At 34.8% G+C, this 24,825-nt stretch overlaps 1 protein-coding gene across 2 annotated transcripts in view; it reads left to right on the top strand.

Annotated features, from left to right (window-relative positions):
• The window catches only part of DYNC2H1 (dynein cytoplasmic 2 heavy chain 1), a 346,577-nt gene that overhangs the window by 214,310 nt on the left and 107,442 nt on the right, over positions 1-24,825 (top strand). For both annotated transcript variants that reach the window (XM_037065338.1, XM_037065337.1), the window contains 5 exons: positions 2,732-2,892; positions 6,406-6,531; positions 11,055-11,165; positions 15,116-15,271; positions 19,787-19,862. In XM_037065338.1, the coding sequence (XP_036921233.1) occupies positions 2,732-2,892; positions 6,406-6,531; positions 11,055-11,165; positions 15,116-15,271; positions 19,787-19,862 (630 nt within the window). The remainder of the gene's footprint in view (positions 1-2,731; positions 2,893-6,405; positions 6,532-11,054; positions 11,166-15,115; positions 15,272-19,786; positions 19,863-24,825) is intronic.

Here is a 24,825-nt window from a genome sequence, read left to right as displayed (position 1 = left end):
TATCCCCAGAGCCTCCAACCCTTGATTCTCCTCAAGTGTCTTGTCTACTCTGCTGAAGTCCAGGATAAGTGGCTGCAAGTCTTGTTCATTAGCCCTTTAAGAGTCTCTCTGAGTCTCCAGCTCTCTCTCACTGGCAGACAAGATCCCAGCTGCTTTTTACAGCCCTATGGTATTTGTGTTCCTTTCCTGGTTTTGGTGCTGTAGGCTAGGGAGCCCACCTTGGGGTTTAGACCCCACTTCTCAGGGAGAACCTGCCATCCACCAATATATCCCTCCAGAACTTAAGCTGCCACCCATGGGAGCCCAGCCACCCCCTCTTGCCCTTCCTCTGAACTCCCTACCAGTCTTGTTATGGTGAAATGGCGTATTCTGCATCTGTGGTTATAAGGTGTCTCTCCAGCTACTGTTCAATTGATCATTTTGAGTGATTTCTCTACAGTTTAGTAATTCCAGATTGGTCCTGGATGGTGGTTAGTGTAGCTTCCACTTATTCCTCCACCATCTTGGATCTCCTTTTATTCCATTTTTAAAGAGTATATCATCTCACTTGGTTAATGTGTAGTCAGTTAGACATTTATTGCTGATTGCCTTTCTTTTATTGATGTTTATGTTACAGCTTTAGAGTTTTCTTTTTTCTCCAGTAAAGGAAGAGTAATTTTTTGTATATTTATGCTTATTATTCTCTTTGTTGGGGAAGATGAGCTGAATGAGGAAGAATGAATCGATTACACTTACCACCTGTAATAGTTTGATATTAATATTCTACTTTCTTTAGTTACCTAGATACCAGAAAAGTGCAGGAGTTATATTCTTTTCTTTTTAAACTGAAAATTATTTATTTTTTATTACCTCAGGATTTTATCCTAATAAAGCAAGGTATAGAAAAGTTTTAAGTTATTTAACTTATTTTTAGTTCTTTATTGTTATTTTAAAAGAAATGATATATCTGACAGATTCATGGTCAGGTTGTACTATCCCAGTGATTTACAAGTAGTTCTACACTATGACAATTTTGAGACCTTTAACCTTGTTGAATAGTTTTGAATGATTCACACTGCAGTTCTGATGGTATCTATCATGAGTCAGAATTACTTGTGTTTATAAAACCAACAATTATATACAGACTCAGTTCACTTATAATGAAATGGAGATTTTTATTGGAGGTTTGTCAGCAGAATGTCTAACAAAGAATTCCAAATAACATGTTATGTGACCCCTGTGTTATCTTAAATGATATTAAACTATTTTGATATGATATATGATATTTTGTATGATGTTTTGCTATTCCAGAATGTTTCAGTAATTTCAAATAGTGTGTAAAATGAACTGAACATATATTTATCTTCTATGGAACTTTGACTAGGGAGTAATAAGTGAATTTATGGTAGACCCTGGATATAAAATGTTGAACCAAACAGATATGATTTCTGCCCTCATGGAGTTTACAGTTTATATTTGTTAAATTAAGAAGGGATAGGGTCATTTCTCAAAAAACTATGGTACATATACACAATGGAATGCTATGCAGCAGAAAGAAAGAAGGAGCTCCTACCTTTTGCAACAGCATGGATGGAACTGGAAAGCATTATGCTGAGTGAAATAAGCCAGGTGTTGAAGGACAAATACCATATAATCTCACCTTTAACAGGAAGCTAAACAACAAAACAAACAAGCAAGCAAAATATAACCAAAGACACTGAAATAGAAAGCGGGGACAGTGACCAGAGGGGAGAGGGGAGGAAATTTCAGCGGAAATAGGGGAGAGATTTAGAGGAACAAATATAAAGGGTACATGGACAACAACTAAGAAGGGTGGAAATGGGAGGGGGGGAGCATGGGGGGATGGGTTGGGATGGGAGTAAGAGAAAACTGTACTTGAAAAATAATTAAATTAAAAAATAATTAATTAATTTTAAAAGAAGTGATAAGGTCATCTGAAGTTCAAATTTGAAAGGTAGTTTCTATATTTGCATATGTTTTCCAAATAAAACACGTTTTAGTCAGTAGTCATTTTAAATGATACTTGGTTCTTTGGGTTCCCTTCCCAATTTTGGTACTATCTTTATATAGTGACATCATCATGCATCTAACAGATGTAAACTGAGAGCTATGTATTTCTGTCTCCAAACTAAGCATTCTTCTCATCTATATCATTTTTCCTTCTCTTAATGCATGGACATGATAAATAATTCTATGCTATACCATAACAGTTAAATTGTCAATCAGGTCAGTTTGGAAATCTGATACCTCACATTCATTGTGCAGAGTAAGTTCTCTGTTATCACTTACAGGAAGGAAAGGCCATATATATATATATATATATATATATATATATATAGAGAGAGAGAGAGAGAGAGAGAGAGAGAGAGAGAGAGAGAGAGAGAGATGGGCCATTGGGTCAGTCTTGTGGGGAGAAAATTGTATGTTAAGACCACAATGCTGATTGTATTGTTCTTCCTGTGTTAAATGTGGTCATCAGGACTTAACCTCATAATGGTGTAATGATTAGAGGGTATAGAGCTAAAGCATTCAGAAAAATGCCTAGCATCCTAAGCATTCAGTTAATCTTAGTTATTACGAGTATGTAAAGGATTTTAGAGTGTGAAACTTTAATATGCATGGGGTTATACTTCACATAATTATTGTCTATTATGTATTATGTAATTAGTTTTAGTAGATATTTCTGATTCGTTTTACTTTATATTTTTAATTTCTTTACTATATCTTTTAGGACTGAAAGAGTTGTCCCCGCCTCCTCTAAATCTCAAACGTTTATACAAGGAGACATTAGAAATTGAGCCCATCTTGATAATCATTTCTCCGGGTGCTGATCCTTCTCAGGAACTTCAAGAACTTGCTAATGCTGAAAGAAGTGGAGAGTGTTATCACCAGGTCAGTACATACTGCCCCGCTGTTTTTACAACAGCTATTTTTCTTCCTGCCATACTTGATCCTATTAGTGAAACAAATATTTGTTGTTGTAGTAAACCAAATAATGTTCCCCAAAAGTGTCCATGTCCTGATCCTCAGGACCTGTGAATTTATTGCCCTCCATGGTAATAGGAACTTTGCATACTTAATGAAGTTAATTTGGAGAAGTTATCCTGGGTATCAAGGTGGACCCAATACAATCACAAGGATCTTTAGAAAAGGGAGGCAGAAGAGGTCAAGTAAAAGGAAGGGGATGTGATGATAGCAGCAGATGTCAGAGATGAAGATTTTATGCTGCTGGTTTGGAAGACAGAGGAAAGGGCCACGAGGAAAGAAATTTTGGTGGCGTTTAGAGCTGGAGAAGGCAAGGGAAGGATTCTCCCCTCAAGCTTCCAGAAATAACATACCCTGTTAGTGCTGCTTTTATTGTCAAACCAAGCACCTTGGTTTTAGACCAGTGGGACTTCTGACCTCCAGAAGCCATAAGATAATAAATTCACCTAGTTTTAAGGTTTTAAATTATGGTAATTTTTATAACAATTTTAAGAAATGAGTATATTTACTTATATTTTAAGAATAATTTTCAAAGTTTTACTTGGATGCTTTTACAATAAATCAACATTTACCTTCAAAAACTGAAATGAAAGAAATACATAAGTTAAAAAAATTTATCTTTTTTCAAATAAATTTGGAAGCATTAGTTTGTTCAGATGACCTCTTTTATTTAATTCACTTTGCATGCAAGTTTGATGATAATTTACTTACTTTCAATTTTTAACAGGTGAATAAATAAACCTTTCTATTGGGAAAATAATAATGACTAAAAAGCAAATATTTCACAACAAGCAAAAATGAAAAGTTAGGTGTTGTGAGGAACATAAATAGAAGATAACAAAAAAGCAGAGTTGGGGTCAATTGTGCAGATTTTGTACAGCTTGACTTTAGGGAATTTCATTTAATCCTAGTTATAGTATATTAATGTATTTATTAGGGTAGTATTCAATTATCAATAAAGTGTCTTGAGAAAGGGGAGCCTTTTTTATTTTTTATTGTCTTCTGAAGATATATATTTATTGATTTTAGAGACAGAAACTCTGGGCGGAGAGGGAGGTAGGGGAGAGAGAAAGAAACATGTGAAAGAGAATGTCAATTGGTTGCCTCCATACTTACTCTTACTGGGGATCCAACCTGCAACCCAAGTATGTGTCTTGAGCTGGGATTGAAGCCTCAACTTTGGGGGTATGGACGACACTCCAGCCGACTGAGCAACAAGGCCAGGGGGTATGGACGACACTCCAGCTGACTGAGCAACAAGGCCAGGGCTGGGAAGCCCTTTTCTATAGGTTGTATCTGTTAGCAGTGATTCTGGCAGAAAGATAAAACATTTTGCATTCATGGTAGGTTTCACTGTAAACTTTGGGAGTTGTATGTACTAAACTTGCAAAATTGTTTAATGTAGTAAAACCTTTAAATATGGACATAATTATTTATAGTTCTGTTATTTTAAAATGTTGGTATGCTGAATATATATGCTAAGGATAATATGTTAATGCAAAAATTAATTTTTAATTTAAGAAACTAGTGTTTTGGGGGGGAGGGGCCAACCATTTTTTTTTTGTTGTGTATATAAAATTTCATATAGCAATATGTTCTAAGATTCCAGGAATCTTTAAGTTGTTTTCACACAATTTATGCCTTATAGAAAATTTTGATTGTCTAGCTACATTTCAGTTCTGCAAAATATTTATTCTTTTTTAAAATTCTAATTATGTTGTACATTCCTTCATTTTACTTTTTTATTTTAATTAATGGGAAATTAATTTGTACATCAAAACAGTTCAATTATTATTTGTTTCATTCCTCTATTTGCTTAGTTCCAGGTTAGACCTTGAAAATTAAAAATATAATATATAAGTTTTATTACCCATTTTAGTGTATGCTTTAGCATGCAATTAATTAGACATTATTTCCATTCTTGAAGACTTTATTGAACAAAAAACCAATACTTGTAAAAGTCAACTAAAAATTCAATGAGATGATATTTTGTATTCACTATAAAAACGAAATCACTCTTGTTTTAAGTAATCTATAAAGCACTTTTTAAAAATGTTTCAGCTAAGTACCTAGTAAAAGTTTAAGCTAGGACTCCTTATATATGTATACTTACAAATTATATATATGTATAACATATATACAGATATAGTTGTATTCATATATAAGTATGGTACAAATTGTCCTTAAGAACATGGAGGAGTTTAGACTTGATATAATGAGTGGCATGTACCTATTTCAGATTCTTGACTAAAACTTTTAAAGAATCTTAGACTTAAGTAGTCACCTAGGCCAAGCATTTAAATAACAGAGAAGTATTATGTACTGCATGTAGTATCTAGGGTCTTCCCACTTCTGCTTGAATGCTTTTAATGCTTGGAAGTTTTCTATGGTATAAAGTGGCCTGTCCTGGTACTGATGCACTTCAGGAATTGAAAACATTGGAACAGAATTCCAGTGACATCAGGATTTTTTCCCCTCTCCCCTTTTACTTCCTCCCTTCCTCATTCCTCTTTCTCCTGCCTACTTCCTCTCTCTGAGAAGTAATGGAGGAGCAGAAGGCTGGGTGTAAAGTCTTAGGCTCACCAACATGTTAGGATTTGCTAGATGTTGACGGGCCAGGGAATGAATGATACAGTTAAATAGTTAGACCAGTAACTTAAGAGCAAAATATGTGCAATGTTGGAGACATTAAGAGAAGAAAATTTCAAAGTATTCAATGAGACTGTAGTTATTAAAAAAAACATTTTTAATGGTCTGTGTTTGAGAGAGGAAGAATTACAGGAAATTGTGGAATGAGGAACAAAAAACTATTAAATAATTTTATACTGTTCTATTACTTGCATATATGTAAGGATAATACATTTTAATGAATAGAAAAATATAGAATCTGATATTTATTAAAAATTGAGGATCTTAAACTATGGTACATTTACACAGTGGAATTCTATGCAGCAGAAAGAAAGAAGGAGCTCCTACCCTTTGCAACAGCATGGATAGAACTGGAGAATATTATGCTAACTGAAATAAGCCAGGCTGTGATAGACAAATACCATATGATCACACCTATAAAATGGAACCTAATCAATGAAACAAACAAACAAGCAAAATAAACCAGAGACACTGAAATAGAGAACAGGCTGACAGTGACCAGAGGGGAGAGGGGAGGGAATTTCAAGGGAAAGTGGTGAGATGAAGTTTGCAGGAACAAATATAAAGGACACATGGATAACAACTAGGGGGAGGGTGGAAATGGGGGGGAGGTGGGGAGGGCTGTGAGGGTTGGCTGGGATTGGGGTAAATGGCAGAGAACTGTACTTGAACAACAATTAAATTTTTTTTAAAAATTGAGAATCTTCATTACATGTTATAACATGTTATCATATTTACTTTTTTAGTTTTTTGTTTGTTTTTGTTTTGCAGGTTGCCATGGGTCAAGGTCAAGCTGATTTAGCAATTCAAATGCTGAAAGAATGTGCCCACAATGGAGATTGGCTCTGTTTGAAGAATTTACATCTTGTGGTATCTTGGCTCCCAGTTCTGGAAAAGGTAGATTCAGATAGATGTGGTACAAATAACACCAACTTGACTCAATTCAGTACTCTTAAAGGGACATCAGTATTAAAATATGTCATGTGTTGTTTACAGTGATATTTTTTAAAAATTAGTATTTGAGAAGTCATTAAAATTTAGGTGTTTTTAATAAATATGTACCTTTTACAAACCAAGGTGGTTCTTTTAGTAGAAAGTTTATAAAACTCTGTTTTTTAAAGTCATTTTATGAAAGTCAAAAAATTATTAATCATGATTAAAGGGACACTTAGACAATTTTTTTTTCAGAAAAAAATAGGGAAGTTATTTAAAAGATTGTAGATCTGTTTATAACATTATTTTCTCTTTATGCTCTTGTTTTGTTGTTTATGGTGAGAAAAAATGTAGACAAGTCAAAGGGAACTGTAGAACAAACATCATAGTTGCTAAGACAACTAGAATGTAAACTGAAGCAATGATTTCATTTAACTCAGTGGCCCCAGCATGAAAATAATCTTAAAATGGAACTAATTGCTAGGTAGATAATAAATGCAAGCCTGGATTAAAGGCCAGTGTTGATTTAACAAAGATGACCTTGGCCTTGGGTAGTTAGAGGTGGCTCTGAAGACAATTGTTTTTTAAGGCTCTGTGTGGTTGAGCTCACTGTTGAGAGCGGGGATTGACATCCTGATTAATTTCAACAATGCAAGTAGAGTCATAGTGGTGGAGATGTTCATGCCTAGTATAAGGAATGAAGGTGCCCTTGCATATGCTAGAAGGGCCTGGCAGGGCAGTGTTGGGAAATGGAGTTAGATGTCTATGAAGGGATTAGGTTATGAAATATGCTGAGAACCATGCAGAAGAATTTGGAATTTTTGTCCTTGGACATAGAGAGTCAAAGGAGGTCTTTAGGTGGAGAATTAATAATTTAATTCGTCTGACAAAAGTATTATTTGGAATAGATTCAAACAGAATAGAGTGGTTTGAGGGAAGCCCTAGCCTAGTTGTGAAGTGTTAAAAATTTGTGCCGTCCTAATAAGCTGCAGCCATAGCACCTTACACAAAATAGTAAGTCTTTGACTTAATGACTGAGTGAATGAATTATGGCCCATGATGATTCTTAACTTCTAATCAACAAAATATATAGATTTTGTAACTGAGGTATATATAAATATTTAAATATTCATTATTACTACATCATAATGTAAAAATAACTGATATGTAAAAGTATAAATTTTATACAGACTTCTGGCCAAGATGGAGGCATAGGTGGAAGAAACACTGTGCCTCCTTGCACAACCAAGTTTAAAGATAACAAAGTTTTAGTAACAAAAACACAACCAAAACACAGAAAATTGAACTATATGGAAGTCCAACAACAATGAACTGTTCAGCCAGACTGGTAAGAGACGCGGAGCCAGCAGCTGGTGGATAGGGGTTGTGCAGGAAAAAGTGGCTGGACTGACCCAGGTGCGAAGGCAGCCATTGACAGATCCCAGATTTGGGGTTGCAACAGGCAGACCCAGTGAGGGCATAAGGTGGCAGGTTTATGTGGTCACACATTCGCGTGCAGATAAACCAGGCAAAGAAGCAAGCAGTGAGACAGACCGCACAGGCCCCAGTGGCGGGACGCAGCAAGGGGACCACCATTGCCCCTCTTTGACTCTGCCCCCACATACAGTGTCACAACCCAGCGACTGGGTCACCCTACCCTGGTGAACACCTAAGGTTCTGCCCCTCAGACGTAACAGGCACAAACAGACCAAAACATTCAAGAAGAACTCAAAGCCCCAGAGCCAGTAACTCTAAGCGACCAAGAAATAGCCAACCTATCGGATGCACAGTTCAAAACACTGGTGATCAGGATGCTCACAGAACTGGTTGATGCTCACAGAACAAATGAAGGCTAAACTAATTGAAATGAAGGGAAATGCACAGGAAGCTAATAGTGATGGAAAGGAAACTGGGTCTCAAATCAATTGAGTGGACCAGAAGGAAGAAAAAAATGACCAAACAGAAAAGTATGAAGTAACAAGAATTCAAAGAAATGAGGAGAGGCTTAGGAACCTGCAGGACATCTTTAAACGTTCCAACATCCGAATTATAGGGGTACCAGAAGGGGAAGAGGAAGGGCAACAAGTGGAAAACTTATTTGAACAAATAATAAAGAAGAACTTCCCCAGTCTGACAAGGGAAATAAACTTCCAGGAAGTCCAGGAAGCTCCCAGAGTTCCAAAGAAGATGGATGCAAGGAGGAACACACCAAGGCACATCATAATTATTTAGCCAAGATTAAAATAAAGGAGAGAATTCTAGAAGCAGCAAGACATAAGGGGACAGTCACCTACAAAAGAGTTCCTATCAGACTGTCAGCTGATTTCTCAAAAGAGACCTTACAGGCAAGAAGGGGCTGGAAAGAAGTATTTTAAGTCATGAAAGGCAAGGACTTACAACCAAGATTGCTCTATCCAGCAAAGCTTTCATTTAGAATGGAAGGACAGATAAAGCGCTTCTCAGATAAGGTCAAGTTCAAAGAGTTCATCATCACCAAGAGGGACTTATCTAAGAAAAAGAAGATAAAAAATATGAACAGTGAAAGGACAGCAAACTCACAGTTATTAACAACTGCACATAAAACAAAAGCAAACTAAGAGAACAGATAGATCAGGAGTGGAACCATAGAAATGGAGATCACATGGAGGGTTAGCAACAGAGGTGTGGGAGGAGAAGGGGGGAGAAGGTACAGAGAATAAGTAGCATAGATGGTAGGTAGAAAATAGATACAAGGGAGGGTAAGAATAGTGTGGGAAATATATAATTTAAAGAACTTGAGACAAGTGGACATAAACTAAAGGGGGAGGAATGGTGGGGGAGGGGGTGGAGGGTGGAGAGGAATGAAGTGGGGAATAGAACAACTGTAATAGCATAATCAATGAAATATATTTTTAAAAACTATGAATTTTATATCTGAGGAATCATGTTTAAAATATATAAACAAGACCTATGAATACTTGAATCTTGCTTTCTGTTTTAAATAGTATGTTGATAGCTATTCATTTATGCAAAGTATAATGGCAGTTAATAGTCTTAACATTTGAAGCATATAGAATAGATTGAATTACAAGTTTAAAAAATTTTTAATATTTAAATGAAAGAGATCTAGGGACTTAAATGTTTTAGGGAGGTGGCAAAACATGGTGGCAGGAACTTGAACTACAAAATCATATAGACCTCAGTTCATTTCCACCTCTTTTTACTTCACTTTTCTGACCGCCAGTTTTCTTATGTTGAACAAGGAGATAAAGTCTGGCTTGTAATGAGATGACATTTGTAATGCTACCCATACAGTTATTGGCACAAAGTTGGTGTTTCAGAAATATTAGCATGTTTTATGCCATTGTTTTTCAACTTAGATTGACTTATGGTATACATTATAAAGAAAATGTTGCACACATAAATACATTTTAAAATAAAACAAAATTATGTTATCATGCAAAGATTATTTTTTAAATTTTGCTTTTCTTCTGAAAAGTTTAGATGAATTATTTGAACATAAGTTTACAAATTTATTTTAAATACAACGATATCAACAATATATTGGCTCTGTTAACTTTTAGCAAAACTTGCTAACCAAAGGTAAAACTTTACATTTTGAAAATTTACATTTTAAAATCATTATTAGGTATAAATACATTTTATAACTGAGGACATTAAGCAAGCATATTTTTATGCTCAATTCTTTTGCTATTTTTTGGTCATCTTAACTCTAACAGTTCACATTGATAATGAATGTTAGTATTAGATATAGATTATATTTATTTAAATGATTTTTAGACTTCACTTTTGGAGCTATCAAGATTTTTTAGTTATTAACATTTCTTCCTAATATTCTTTCACCTATTCATTTTATAAAGAATTCTTCAGGTTATAAAGAGAATAATGAGCAGAAAAAATATGAGTAAAGACAGAGGCATAAGAATTTGAATAAGTGACAAAGCATATAGCAGGGACAGATGAATTTGTATGTTAAACTTTTCAGTTTATATCATATGCAATAGGATACACTAAAAATTGTTAATAAAGAAACAGTACTATGTAACTTTTGTGGAAACATGAATTGAAGCAGTGGGAACCTGGAGGCCTAAAGGTGACTTGCAATAGCAATTATAGCTATCACTTATTTTGTACTTAATATGTATCAGGCAGTTTTAAGTGTTTTAGACAATACTATGAGGTAGTTACTATTATTATTCTTGCTCATCAATGGTGTAAGTCATAAAACTCAAGTTCACATAGTAAATAAGTGGCAGAATTTGGAGTTCAAGCCTATGGTCAAACTCCAGGTCAAGTTCTTATCTATTAGACTAAGCTAATAATAGAAAAGATGTGTATTTAAGGTAAATATAATCAGCACATTAAGTAATACATCAAAAGTCACAGAAAGATTTTAGTAAGAAAAATTACTTAGTAATAGTATATTTATAAAATGAAAATTTGTGTGCGCATTTAAGTAGATTTTTATTGTTGTTTTTATAAACAAGGAGTTGAATACTCTTCAGCCTAAAGATACCTTTCGTCTTTGGCTCACTGCAGAAGTTCATCCCAACTTTACTCCTATTTTATTACAGTCAAGTTTGAAGATAACATATGAGGTAAGATTTAAAACTTGAACCACTAGTTGTATATGTGCAGTGATCTCTACATGGGTTATAAAGCTCTGTAAACAAATGTTTATTATGCAAAACTTTACATTTTGATCTGGTTAATACAAATAAATAATAGTATAAGATGGCATTTATAAAAATACATTCAATTTTTCTGTCACATTTTATATTTTTTGATGATTTTATCTTAGTAGAAGACACATAACATGAAATTTACCATTTTAACAGTTTTTAAGTGTTTGGTACAGTAGTGTTAAGTATAGGTACCTTATTAAAAGGTATCCAATGGATCTACAAAAGTTTTTATCTCGCAAAACTGAGATTGTATCCATTGAAAACAACTTGCCATTTCCCTCTGTCTTCACCCCTGGCAACCACCATTCTGCTTGCCATTTCTATGAGTTTTCCTACTTAAGATATCTTTTTTTTGAAGATTTTATTTATTTATTTTAGAGGGGAAAAGAAGGAGAGAGGGAGAGAAGTATCAATGTATGGTTGCCTCTCATGGGTCCCCTGCTGGGAACTGGCCTGCAACCCAGGCATGTGCACTGACTGGGAATCGAACCACAATCCTTTGGTTTGCAGGTTTGCGCTTAATCCACTGGGCTACACCAGCCAGGGCTTAAGACATTGTATATAAGCTGATTCATCGTGTTTTTGGCAAGTGGCTTACTTTATGTGACATTATGTCTGCAAGGTTTGTCCATGGGTAGCATATGACAGGATTTCCTCCTTTTTTTCTTTTTAATTTTTAAATTTATTTTTAATGTATTTTTATGCTTATCACTCATCCCTCTTTTATCCTCTTCCACCTCCACCCACCCCTCTTCCCCTCCATACTTTTTTAAAGGATGAATCATATCCCACTGTATGTATATTGCATGCTTTCTTTATCCATTCTTTAGTCCATGCACATTTAGGCCGTCTACCTCTTTGCTATTGTGAATCATGCTGCAGTGAATGTTCATGGGCAGATAACTCTTCATGATCCTGTTTTCGATTATTTATGGATATGTACCCAGAAGTGGGATTGTGGGATCATGCGCTAATTCTAATTTTAATTGTTTTCAGAACCTCCATATTGTTTTCCATTGTAGTGCACCATTTTGCATTCCTACCAACAATGCACATTGTATCAGCATCCTTGACAACAGTTATTCTTTTTCTGTGTGTGTGTGTTTTTAATAACAGCCATTCTAATGCTGTGAGGTGATAGCTCACTGTGGTTTTCATCCACATTTCCTTGATGTTAGTGATGTTGAACATCTTTTTACATGCTTGTTGGCCATTTGTATATTTGCTTTCGAGAAATGTCTAATTTGAGTCATCTGCCCATTTTTAATAAGTATTTTTGTTGTACGGTTGTAGAAGTTCCTTACAAGGTGGGGCAAAAGTAGGTTTAGATTAAACGTTTAGATTTTTAATTCACTTAGAGATTTGTTTTATTTTTATATATGGTATAAGGTAAGGGTCTAACTGTATTCTTTTGCACATGGATATCCAGTTTTTACTTCATGTGTTTTTTTGACATAGTAGTTTTTTTTAAGCTAGATTTCCATTGTTTGTTTTCATCCTTCCTTCCTTGATTTCATCCATCAATTTATACATCCTTAAAATAAGTAATGCTTGGCAGATCTTTCTTAAACCTAATATATCCAAAACTATATGTGTTTATAATGATATATAACTGGTCAAAGTCATAAATAATTAAATGAATTAAAACTTCTTAAAATTCGTAAAACAGGGGTTCTGCATTCATTTTCTCTCATTTTGTAGAAACTTCTTTGTATAAAATATTTTTTCTTAATAAGAATGTTTTATTAGCCCTGGCTGATGTAGCTCAGTGGATTGAGCACAGGCCTGCGAACCAAAGGCTCGGTTTGATTCCCAGTCAGGGCACATGTCTGGGTTGCAGGCCAGTTCCCATCAGGGGACACACGAGAAGCAACCATACATTGATATTTCTCTCCCTCTCTCCTTCCCTTCCCCTCTAAAGATAAATAAAGGAAATCTTTAAAAAATAATAATAATAAAAATTGTATTAGTGTTTATACCTATCGTTTGTTTTAGATCAATATGTCTTTTTCATCAGAAGTTATTAGTCTTGTTTAAGGAGAAAGAGGGATGAGATTAATCTAGGGAATACAAAGATGATTTAATATTTGGAAATATGTTAATTGAATGAGTGTGATTATAGTGTCTAGTAAGAAATAACCTTTACAAATCTTCTTTAGCCACTCTCCCAGTATACTCTTTTACTAAACTGTGTTCTAGAACTGGATTACATGAGCAAGTCATAGCTTGGGAGGTTTTGTTTTGCTTTTTTTTTCTTGTCATATAATACTTGGAATATAGCAAGAACACAGTAAATACTTCAATTAATGAAGGGTTAATATATCAGGGGAACTAGTTATTCCTTGAATGTTGAACTGAAAGCTCAGTCTTATCCAGGATTCCTAAGGAGGCCATTTTATGATATTTCCACATAAATTTTTAGTTTTATTTAAATGTTTGGTGAATTTGTTTGCTATTTCTTATATCAATGTAGATAATTTTCTGCTAGGAAATAGCATAGTGCATTGTTATTACTATGTCTATACAAAATGATGACTATATATGCATATATGTACACACATAATTATACATTATTATCTTTGGTTAAATTTCTATTATATTATCAATTTCTTTTTTTTTAGTTAGTTGTAAGAACATTTTAAAAATTTATTCCAGATAACTGTTGCCATACTTGTCTTCTCTGTTCACTGAATTAGCTGTTTTGTTCTTTTTTTTTTTTTAAGATTTCATTTATAAAGGTATCAAGAGAAATCTTGTAACTGGTATGTGTTTCCAGGATAGAATTTGAACTATTAGGATATGACTGTTAAGATTTGATGTGGCTCTTAAATTATTAAATTGACTTTCAAATAANAGAGGATCGTGGTTCGATTCCAAGTCAGGCAGGGCACATACCAGGGTTGCAGGCTGGTTCCCTGCAGGCCAACTCCCAGCAGGGGACGCATGAAAGGCAACCATACATTGATGTTTCTCTCCCTCTCTCCTTCCCCTCTAAAGATAAATAAATAAATTTAAAAAAAAAACAAAAAACTTTGATATAAAAAAATGGTTAAATTTCTATTCTATTATCAATTTCTTTTTTTTGTTTAGTTGTAAGAACATTTTAAAAATTTATTCCAGATAACTGTTGCCATACTGGTCTTCTCTGTTCACTGAATTAGCTGCTTTGTTCTTTTTTTTTTAAGATTTCACTTATAAAGGTATCAAGAGAAATCTTGTAACTGGTATGTGTTTCCAGGATAGAATTTGAACTATTAGGATATGACTGTAAAGATTTGATGTGGCTCTTAAATTATTAAATTGACTTTCAAATAAAAGTAGGAACTTTGCAGTTAACTGTTAGCTTTATTTATATGTTGAACCTTTTATTTTTCATTTTATCTGTTAAATGGCCATATTTATCATAAGCTACAGGTTTGGTCTGACTTCATTTATTTTTTTATGTATGATTCTAATTTTCTTTTTGTCATTTTATAACATGTTTCACATATTGGTTAGCGTGAGATGTTTTAAGTTGTCAACATGTGTTTTCTTAGAAAGATAAGATGGGGCAGTAGAAATAAAATGGAAAAAACAACAAAAAATGTTTTTAAAAAGCAAAATAAAATGGAATTAATTTCTTATTCTAAAAAAAGATTTCATTTATTTACTTTTAGAGAAGTGGCAAGTGGCTTAATTCTACAATTAAGAATTCTACAATTCTTAATTCTACTCTACAATTCTCTTTTTAGAGAAAGGGAAAGGGAGGGAGAAAGAGAGGGAGAGAAACATCAATGTGTGGCTGTTGCTCATTTTATTGCTGCTCATTTATTGACTGATTCATTTTATTATTAAATAATATGTCTGTTAATTTTTTTCTTTAGTCACCTCCAGGTTTAAAGAAGAATTTAATGCGTACTTACGAATCTTGGTCTCCTGAGCAAATTAGCAAAAATGGTAACATACATCGAGCTCATGCTCTCTTCAGTTTTGCTTGGTTTCATGCTGCATGTCAAGAAAGAAGAAATTATATTCCACAGGTAAGATTAGTCTTTCATACAAGTTGTACATATTTTTTATAATAGAATATTTTTATGATTTAGTAGAAGTGGCAGGCATTACTTTGTAATTTGGCTCATAATTCATAACTATATTTCTAATTCAACCTTTTCTGATAATCTCCTGAATTGTATATAGTTGTCTAGTTCATATCTCTTTAAAGTGTTCAAAACAATGTGTAAAACCATCTTACGCCCTCAATTTTTGTTAGGCATCATTTTTATAGGTTTATATCTAACTGACATCTCAGTGTTCAACTACTGAATTCCCCATACCTGTTTTTCCTTTAGTGTATTCCTTTCAATAAAAGGTATTGATTTCCATTTACTTCTTCAAATTAGAAACTTAGGAGTTCTTAGTTTCTTTTTTAGCCTTCCTACCCAATCCATTATCAAGTCCTATTGATTCTACTTCCAAAACATAATTCAAATTTGTCATTTCTCTTTACCATTTTTGGTAAGCTGTATTACCTCTAACCTGTATTACTTTTTTGTTTTAAAGATTTCATTTATTGAATTTTAGAGAGACGGGGAGGGAGGGAGAAGGAGAGGGAGAGAAGCATTGATGTGAGAGAGAAACCTGGATTGGTTGCCTCTCATACACACCCCAACTGGGAACCAAACCTGCAACCCAGGCATGTGTCCTGAGTGGGAATTGAACTGGCAACCTTTCTCTTTGAGGGAAGGTTGCCCTTTCCCTCAGTAGGAACCCAATCTACTGAGCCACATGGGTCAGGGTTCACCTGTACCACTTTCTGAGATAGCCTTTCATGTCTTGCATTTAGTATCCAGAATTATTTTTTATTATATAAATTTAATTATTTTATTGTTCTCCTTAAAAGCCATCTAGTGGCTTTCTGTTGTATCTGAATAAAAAATATGCAGATTCCTTACCATGGTCCAGAAGAAAAGATTTGCCTATGTCTTCACCATCCTCTTAGCCCTCTCTTCCCACTTGTTCCCTACACCTCAGTCACACTAGACTTTTGGATTCATCAAGAAGTATAGTCACATAGACTTTGGATTCATCAAGCTCTTTCTCACCATAGGCCCTAGCTGTCACTGTTGTTACAAGCAATAATAGACCACATTCCATGGCAGCCCTCCTGGTACCAGTAATCTGTTCTTGCCAGATGTGTGTTTTAGCTAACAATTCCATTATTCTCTCATCTTTACATTTTTCCCATCCTCTTTTTTCAACTTCTTCTAGTTCTGTTGGGATAATCTCTCCTCAAACTTCTCTCTCTACCTGCCTCCCTTTTAGCCTCTCTCTATTTCAGTTACATGTCTAAATAAGAGTATAGATTATGGAGTTACAGACTTGGGTTTGAACCCTGACTCTAGAATTTCCTAGCTATGTGACCTTGGGTAAATCACTTTAACCCCAATAAGCAACAGTTTCCTCAGCTGCAGAATGGGGAAAATAATCATGCATACCTTTGTCATGATGATAAAATGAAAATAGAGTATGTTCAGAAGTGCTTAACACAATGCCTGGTGCATAGTCTGTCAATAAATATATGTCAGTCATAAAATAGTTAATAATAATAGCAAAGTAGTGTTTCATAGAATTTGCATACTACCTTTATGGGGAAATATTCTTAATTTTCTCATTTTACAAATTAGGACAATGGATCTCAATGGTAATTAACTTGCTGAAGGAATTATACCCAAAAAACTATGAGAAATTGGAAATGGCCAGCCCCACTTTTCTCTAAAGCCTTTGCTGCTGTTTTTTTCTGACATTCATCCTCACCCTAATGGATCAGTTAATCTTGATGGATATCTGAAGAATAGTAATAATGATACACTTTTATTGAGAAAAGAAAAAAAATATTTTTAATGAAATTAGATTTTATTTTTTATTAAATGATATATTCACACAACATAAATTAAAAAGCTATGAAAAGGTTTGCAATTATAATTTAAAAAGCTATGAAAAGGTTTGTAGTCATAATTTGGTCTCCTCCCTTCTATCCTTCTGCCATCTATTGTCAGGGCATCAACTCTTCACCATTTCTGGGGTGCCCTTCAGAGATAGTATATTAACATGCAAACATATTTTATGTATTTTAATGCACTCATATATACTTTTTAACTCAAATGGCAGCACATTACATTGTCCCATAAATTGCTTTAATAACTAGTACATTTTAGATATAGAATATCAATACCCATTTAATATTTAATTTAAAAATATTATTTGTGTTCATTATATCAATATACCTATTTTTAAGTAGTTTTATATTGCTGCATGGGTATGCATATTTTTTTCAGTCTTTACTGTTACAAAATATTCATTTGCATATACTTGCCTCTTTGGGCACTTATTTATGGTGGCCATTTTCTAAATGTGAAATGTTTGAGTCAAAAAATATATTTATTTTTATTTTTACTTTTTTATGCTTGTAGATCTTTTATTTTGTTCACATTATTCATTTTACTTTTTTATTTAATCTTTATTGTATTTTTTTCTATTATCATTTAGTCTACTTACACCTCCCTCCCTCTGGCAATCACCACACTGTTATATATGTATTTTTAATGTGTATTTTTAAAAGTTCATAAACATTGTCAAAATGCTCTTCATAGAGAATACAGAAATTCACTTTCATACACACAAAAACATTAAAAATGTTATTTATTAACATTCTTAGTTTGCTCTTATGAAAACCATAAAATTGGAGGTAAAAGCATACAAAATTGAGGATACCATTAATTACTAGAGACCATGTTATATGAATATGTACTTCTACTAACTCTCTATTTTACCCATTTTCCTCTTCTTTTTTCCTTAAGCACCAACTGTCAGAAGTAAAAATCTATTAATTACATTCAGTTTTTGTTTCTCATGTTAGTAAAAGATTATGTTTTTATATTTTTTATTGAAGTCCTATATTTGGTTACAGAAATAATGTCCTCTATTTTATACATGTATATTGTACTTCTAATGTAGTACTTCATGTAATATTACTTTGTTTCATGGTTGTATTCGACACTTGTTATTCTTACTGGATTGTGAGCCCTTGATAACAGCCTCCAACGCATTCATCTTTGTAAGAGCACTTAGCACAGTGCCTGGGTAACCAACTGGGCTAAACAGGAGTTGATTGGCTGTATAGAGAACCCCTCTACAATTTACATTATTCCTATCAGAAGATGTGACATGAAAAACAGAAATTATCTCTCAAATTTTTGTATCATAATTTTAAGAATCATTAATTATCCAACACTGTGTCAGTGACTGTGGTCTACAGAGTACTGAAAATCCCACATGTTCTAGATACAAACACTAGGACACAAGCTTCTCAAAAGCACAGATTTTGCCTTGTTCATTGTTGGTTTCGCATTGACCAAAACAGTACTTGGTATGCAGCAGGCATGCAGTAAGTTTTGGTTGAATAGTTTTGTTCAATGATCTCATGATACTCCTTTCCAAACTTTGTGTTTTTCCAGTGTTCCACTTATCAACGATGGCACCACCATCAATTAAAATAACACATAAATTTAGAAGTCATTATTAACACTATTTTTGTATCTTTGCCTCTACTACAGTCCAGTACAAAAAGTATTAAATTTGTTGTCCTACTATCAGCTTTTGTCTTTCTATCTGTTCTAGTCTTGTCCCCATTAGGGTGTCCTTCCCCGACCTCTTAGGTTATGTCAGATCTCTTTCTTACAGATACCAACTATGTTTCTTTCCATCACACATGTTACAGTTTATAATCATATAGTATTCAAGTAATTGATTGTATCCATCCCACTCTTCCCCTCCCACATTGGACTGGAAGCTTCATGAGGAGCAGGATTATTTATGTTTTGTTCATTCTTTTACCCTAAAGCATGACAGACAATATTTTATGCAATAAAAATGTTCATTTCATAAAATTTTAATTACATAAAAGTAATTAGTTTCAGTTAATGGGAGCCTCAGAGAAATTATTTTTAAATGTTTTGTATATTTTTGACAAAATGTAGATTTCTATGAGTGTTCTTTTTATTCAGGCATTGTAATTATTAGCTGTAGGTTTATATTTTATATAGTTCCAATACAAATGCTTTGTGGGTCAAATGTACAGGAAGTGATGCTATATGCCTTTGAGCCTTTAAAAAAATTTTGTCGCCTTTCCGTTTTCATGTTTTTGGAGAGAATCCACAGTTCTGAATTATAAAATTCTGGAAACTATCTCAATGTATATATAGTATGTAGACTCCAAATTTACTGTACCATTTTATTATCTCTCTGACTGTATTTCTACATACTTCAATGATAAAATCTTTTATGGTACTATAATGTTTTTTTTGCATCCTGTGGAGGTAAATAAATTCTTCAAATATTACTATTACTATAGATTAATTATTTTTATTAAACATTCTCAAGATAATTTTTAGCATGTGATAAACATTGTTTTAAAGATACTAAGGGAAGTAATGTATACATATATATATCTTTGAACTATGTATAATTCTTTAATTTTTTAACATTTGTTTTGATAGGGTTGGACCAAATTTTATGAGTTTTCTTTGTCAGATCTTCGGGCTGGGTACAACATTATTGACAGGCTCTTTGATGGTAAGTTTTATTGATGAAAATTTTTATCCCTAGTGTTAGTGTAAAAAATATTGAGGTCATATTAACTACATGGCTTTTTCAAAAATGACTTTCTTTCATAAAATTTGCTTTTTGCCTTTTATTTTGTGATTTCTGTCCTGACTGCCTTGCTGTGTTCTCTAAGAGCTCTTATCTATTGTGTTCATTGTTTGTTTGTTTGTTTATTTTCTTTCAATTCTCACCTGAGGACATGCTCATTGATTGTAGAGAGAGGGGAAGGGAGGAAGAGAGTGAGAGAAACATCAATGTGAGAGAGAAGCATTGATGGGCTGCCTCTTGTAAGTGTCCTGGCTGGAAACAGAACCTGCAACCTAGCCACATGCCCTGACAAGGAATCAGACCCACAACCCTTCAGTTTATGGTTTATTGGATGATGCACCAACCATTTGAGCCATACCTGCCAGGGCACGGTCATTGTTTTTGATAAAACCCTTAAGATTTCTTACTGTTCTATAGCCCTTAGGAGGCAGACAGCTAGAAAGACTGTACTTTGTGAGCATCAGAAGTTTTGGACTTCAGCTGAATCACTCAGTTCTCCTTTAAGGGAACTGTTTCAATTCAGGGGTATGGTACACTGAGGTCAGTAACAAGGATCTCTAGAAACATAACTGTGGGATTAAGCAGGAATCAGGAATCAAAGTACAAAGAATAGATTGAAATAAGGCAGCGAACAAGACCATATAATCCGATGCCCTGAGGGCACCAGCTCTCTGCCTCCTGAACACAGAAACAGTCCCTGAAGTTTACCATGCAGAACCAAGGCAAAGGGACACTAGAATTGAGACAATGATGGATTAGAAAAGAAAATATGCTGGTAGGAATCTCCAGCTTAGAAAAATGTCCTAAACAGAACTCTTGATTCCTGTCCCCCACCCCATTACATCCTGCAACCCTGTGAAACCGCTGTTTCCCGAGTCTGCCCCATTTTAGTCAATGGCACCACCATTCCTGTAGTTATTGAAGTTCAAAGCCTATGAAATCACCATGGATTCTTTTGTTTTTCTCATCCTCAAACACCCAGTGCTTTGACAATTTCTGTTCCTTTCATGTCCAAATCACATCATTGTTCTGTTCACTTCTTTCCACTTCATCAAGTAACCGCTATTGGTTAATGCCAAATAGTATTCTGAGTTTTTGTTTATTTAAAAACCTTTCTGAATTATACATCAGAAAAGTACACAAAAATGTTCAATAAATTTTTATAAATTAAGCCTCAAATCAATTAAAGTATTACCAACATTCCAAAGCACCACCCTGATTCCTTTCTGCACTTGACTCATCCTTTTCCTAATCTATGCTGAGGGTTACCAGTTTCCTAATTTCCATGAGCTGTTGTATTTAACTTGGCAAAAGACTTTTTTGGAGGATATAGACTAATACTTTACCTTACATGGAAACTTGGTAAGTTTCCAAAAGTTTTTAAACATTTATTTGATTTTTATAATGCCACAGTGAGTCATAAATTATTATAGCCCTGTTAAGATGAGGAAACCAAAGCACATGAGGTTTAAATGATTTATCTTTGTATGTCAAGGCTGTGATGGAATTAATAGCATCACATGGTTTTTTACATCTGTTAACACCATGGAATTGTTGGAAATAAGAGGCAGATGCTTTTTATTTCCATGGTAAAAATTAAATTAAATCTCATGGTAAAAATTTTAACTGTATAATGTTATGATTAAAAATTTCCTGGTATTAAGAGACCTGCACATACATAGAATTAAATGCAAAAACAGAGAAAAAGCTCTAATTATAGGGGTTGTTGTTACAGAGATTGTGTAGCTTTGGAACCTGGAACAGATTTCTTAACCTTTCAGATTGAGTTTCCTGGTCTGTAGAGTAAGAATATTAATAGGCACTAGTTCAACTGATTAAATTTGTGAGACAGCTAAATGAAAAAAGATACATAAGCCTTGAAACACTTTGAATATTTAATATATTGAATAAGCTGTCAGTAATTATTGACTATTATTAATATTGCTGTTATAATTTATTTTGTTTATTTTTTATCTTAAAATAAAACTTGTCTTGAGAACAATGGATATAAGAAAAATAATAATATTTTCTTATAAAAATTTCATAAAACATTTTCTATGATGGCTGTTTGTATTTTTTAAATATATTTTATTGATTATGCTATTACAGTTGTCCCATTTCCCCCTTCACTCCCCTCTACCCTGCACACCCTCTCCCACATACAGTCTTCCCCACATTCCCCCCCTTTAGTTCATGTCCATGTGTCATTAAGTTCTTTAGCTTCTACATTCATTTCCCATACTATTCTTGCCCTCCTCCCCCTGTCTATTTTCTACCTACCATATATGCTACTTATTCTCTGTACCTTTTCCCCCCTCTCTCCTCCTCCCACTCCCCTGCTGCTAACCTTCCATGTGATCTCCATTTCTGTGGTTCTGTTCCTGGTTGTTAATATCTGTGAGTTTGCTGTCATTTTACTCTACATGTTTTTTATCTTCTTTTTCTCAGATAAGTCCTTTTAACATTTCATAAAATACGGGCTTGGTGATGATGAACTCCTTGAACTTGACCTTTATCTGCCCTTCCATTCTAAATGAAAGCTTTCCTGGATAGAGCAATCTTAGATGTATGTCCTTGCCTTTCATGACTTGGAATACTTCTTTCCAGCCCCTTCTTGCCTGTAAGGTCTCTTTTGAGAAATCACCTGACAGTCTGATGGGCACTCCTTTGTAGGTGACTGTCCCCTTATCTCTTGCTGCTTCTAGGATTCTCTCCTTCATTTTAATCTTGACTGATGTAATTATGGTGTGCCTTGGCATGCTCCTCCTTGGGTCCAACTTCTTTGAGACTCTCTGAGCTTCCTGGACTTCCTGGAAGCCTATTTCCTTTGCCTGATTGGGGAAGTTCTCCTTTATTATTTGTTCAAATAAGTTTTTCACTTGTTGCTCTTCTTCTTCTTCTGGTATCCTTATAATTTGCATGTTGGACTGTTCAAAGATGTTCTGGAGGTTCCTAAGCCTCTCCTCATTTTTGAATTCTTGTTTCTTCATTCTTTTCTGTTTGGTTGTTTCTTTCTTCCTTCTGGTCCACTCCCTTGATTTGAGTCCCAGTTTCCTTCCCATCACTATTGGATCCCTGTGCATTTTCCTTCACTTCACTTGGCACAGCCTTCATTTTTTCATCTAATTTGTGACCAACTTCAACCAATTCTGTGAGCATCATGATCTCACCAGTGTTTTGAACTGTGCATGTGATAGGTTGGCTATGTCTTTGTTGCTTAGTTGTATTTGCTGTGGAGCTTTGATCTGTTCTTTCATTTGGGCCATTTTTTTAATCTTGATGTGCCTGTTATATATGAGGGGTGGAGCCTTAGGTATTCACCAGGCCAGTGTCTGGGTTGTGATGCTGTAATGTGGGGCAGGGGTCTAAGAGGGAACAATAGTGCTTGCTCTGCTCTCTGTTGGGTTTCAGTCGCTTCCACCCCTTCCCCCAAGCAAACTGGGCCCTTCTGGCCCTGGTTCTTGGGTGGGTGGGTTTGTGTACATTCTAGGACCCTGTGGATCTCTCCAATGAACTCTCCTGTGAGGCTGGGAGTCTGTCCAGGCACCTCAACCCCCACAGGTGTTTTTGATTGGTGTTTTGAGGCTTTATTTCCCCGTGCTGGGACCCTGGGTTGTGCAGCCTGACTTGCTCCCCAGTTTTACCTGGTTTATCAGGGTGCAAATGTGGGACTGGCCTGGTCAGCCAGTGCCTTGTGCGCTGTGCCCCACTTCACAATCGCGGCCTTGCTGGGTCTGCCTGTTGCCACCCGCACCATGGGTCTGCCAGTGGCTGCCTGCATGCCCAGGGTCCGCCCATTGCCGCCTTCCATGCCCAGGGTTTGTCAGCTGCTGCCTCGGGCCCATACTGCTGCTTTTTTTCTGCTGCCACCCCTCTCTGCCTGGCTGCCCAGCTCCACCCCTCCTACCAGTCTGGATGAGCGTGGCTGACTCCTTGGGTGTTGGACTTCCATATTGTTAAATTTTCTGTCAGTTCTGCTTGTTACTTTGTTTCTAAATTGTTCTTGTCCTTATTTTCATTGTGTGAGGAGGCACAGTGTGTCTACCTCCACCTCCATCTTGGCTGGCAGTCGGGCTATTTGTATTTTTAAGTTGAAAGGCATGTTAATGTTTTGGTATGTCCTAGAGGCTTATGAATGAGTGAGTGATATACACAGTTCTGGTATATTATTTATTGAACATCGGAACTAGAAAATGGGCAGATCCTGGTAAAATCCCTTGTTATCGCTACTTAGCAACTGTGGACAGTAAGCTATAAACGGCAAACAATTTGCACTGGTCCTGGACATACCCTTGGGGACCCCGGTTCTGCAGGGACAGTAAATCGCCTGTGCCCAAAGGTGAATGGTGATACTGCCACCAGGCTTTGTGACTCTCCGAATTTTAAAGTTTTTAATGAAATACAAATAAACTAGTGGTGCTAGTAGTGTTGTTAACTAGCTCGTTTAAATATAATTGTGGTTCTCTCATTTACTGCAAACCTGAGGTATAATTCTTACATTTTAACATTTCCAATGAACTGTGATTAAGATGTCTGTATTGCAAAGTGCAAGTTTATATGAAAGTCCCATCTGGTTTTTTACACTACATTTTACTTTTCTATTAGAATAGAAAATGGACAGTTTACTATAAAAATTGTGATGTTGAGAAGACTATTGTGTGAATGTATTTAGTAATTTCCCTATTAGTTAGATTATTTTATGAACTGAGTTCAGCATTGTATAAAATTACCTTTTGAATATGTTCTTCTAAGAAATTTTCAATTTAAGGAGGCAGTATTGTGTGGCAGATAAAAATGTGGTGCTAGTTAACTGTACCTCATTTCAGTCCAGATTGGTGGGAGTGTGTGATTTTCTGATTTTGGTGACTTAACCTCCTTATGCCTC

This window comes from Sturnira hondurensis, unplaced genomic scaffold, assembly GCF_014824575.4.
Source record: "Sturnira hondurensis isolate 20B ecotype Veracruz unplaced genomic scaffold, ASM1482457v3 Scaffold0015659, whole genome shotgun sequence".
Classification (NCBI taxonomy): Eukaryota; Metazoa; Chordata; class Mammalia; order Chiroptera; family Phyllostomidae; genus Sturnira; species Sturnira hondurensis.
The sequence above is the reverse complement of the archived record's forward strand: the minus strand, read 5'-3'. Positions and strand labels throughout refer to the sequence as shown.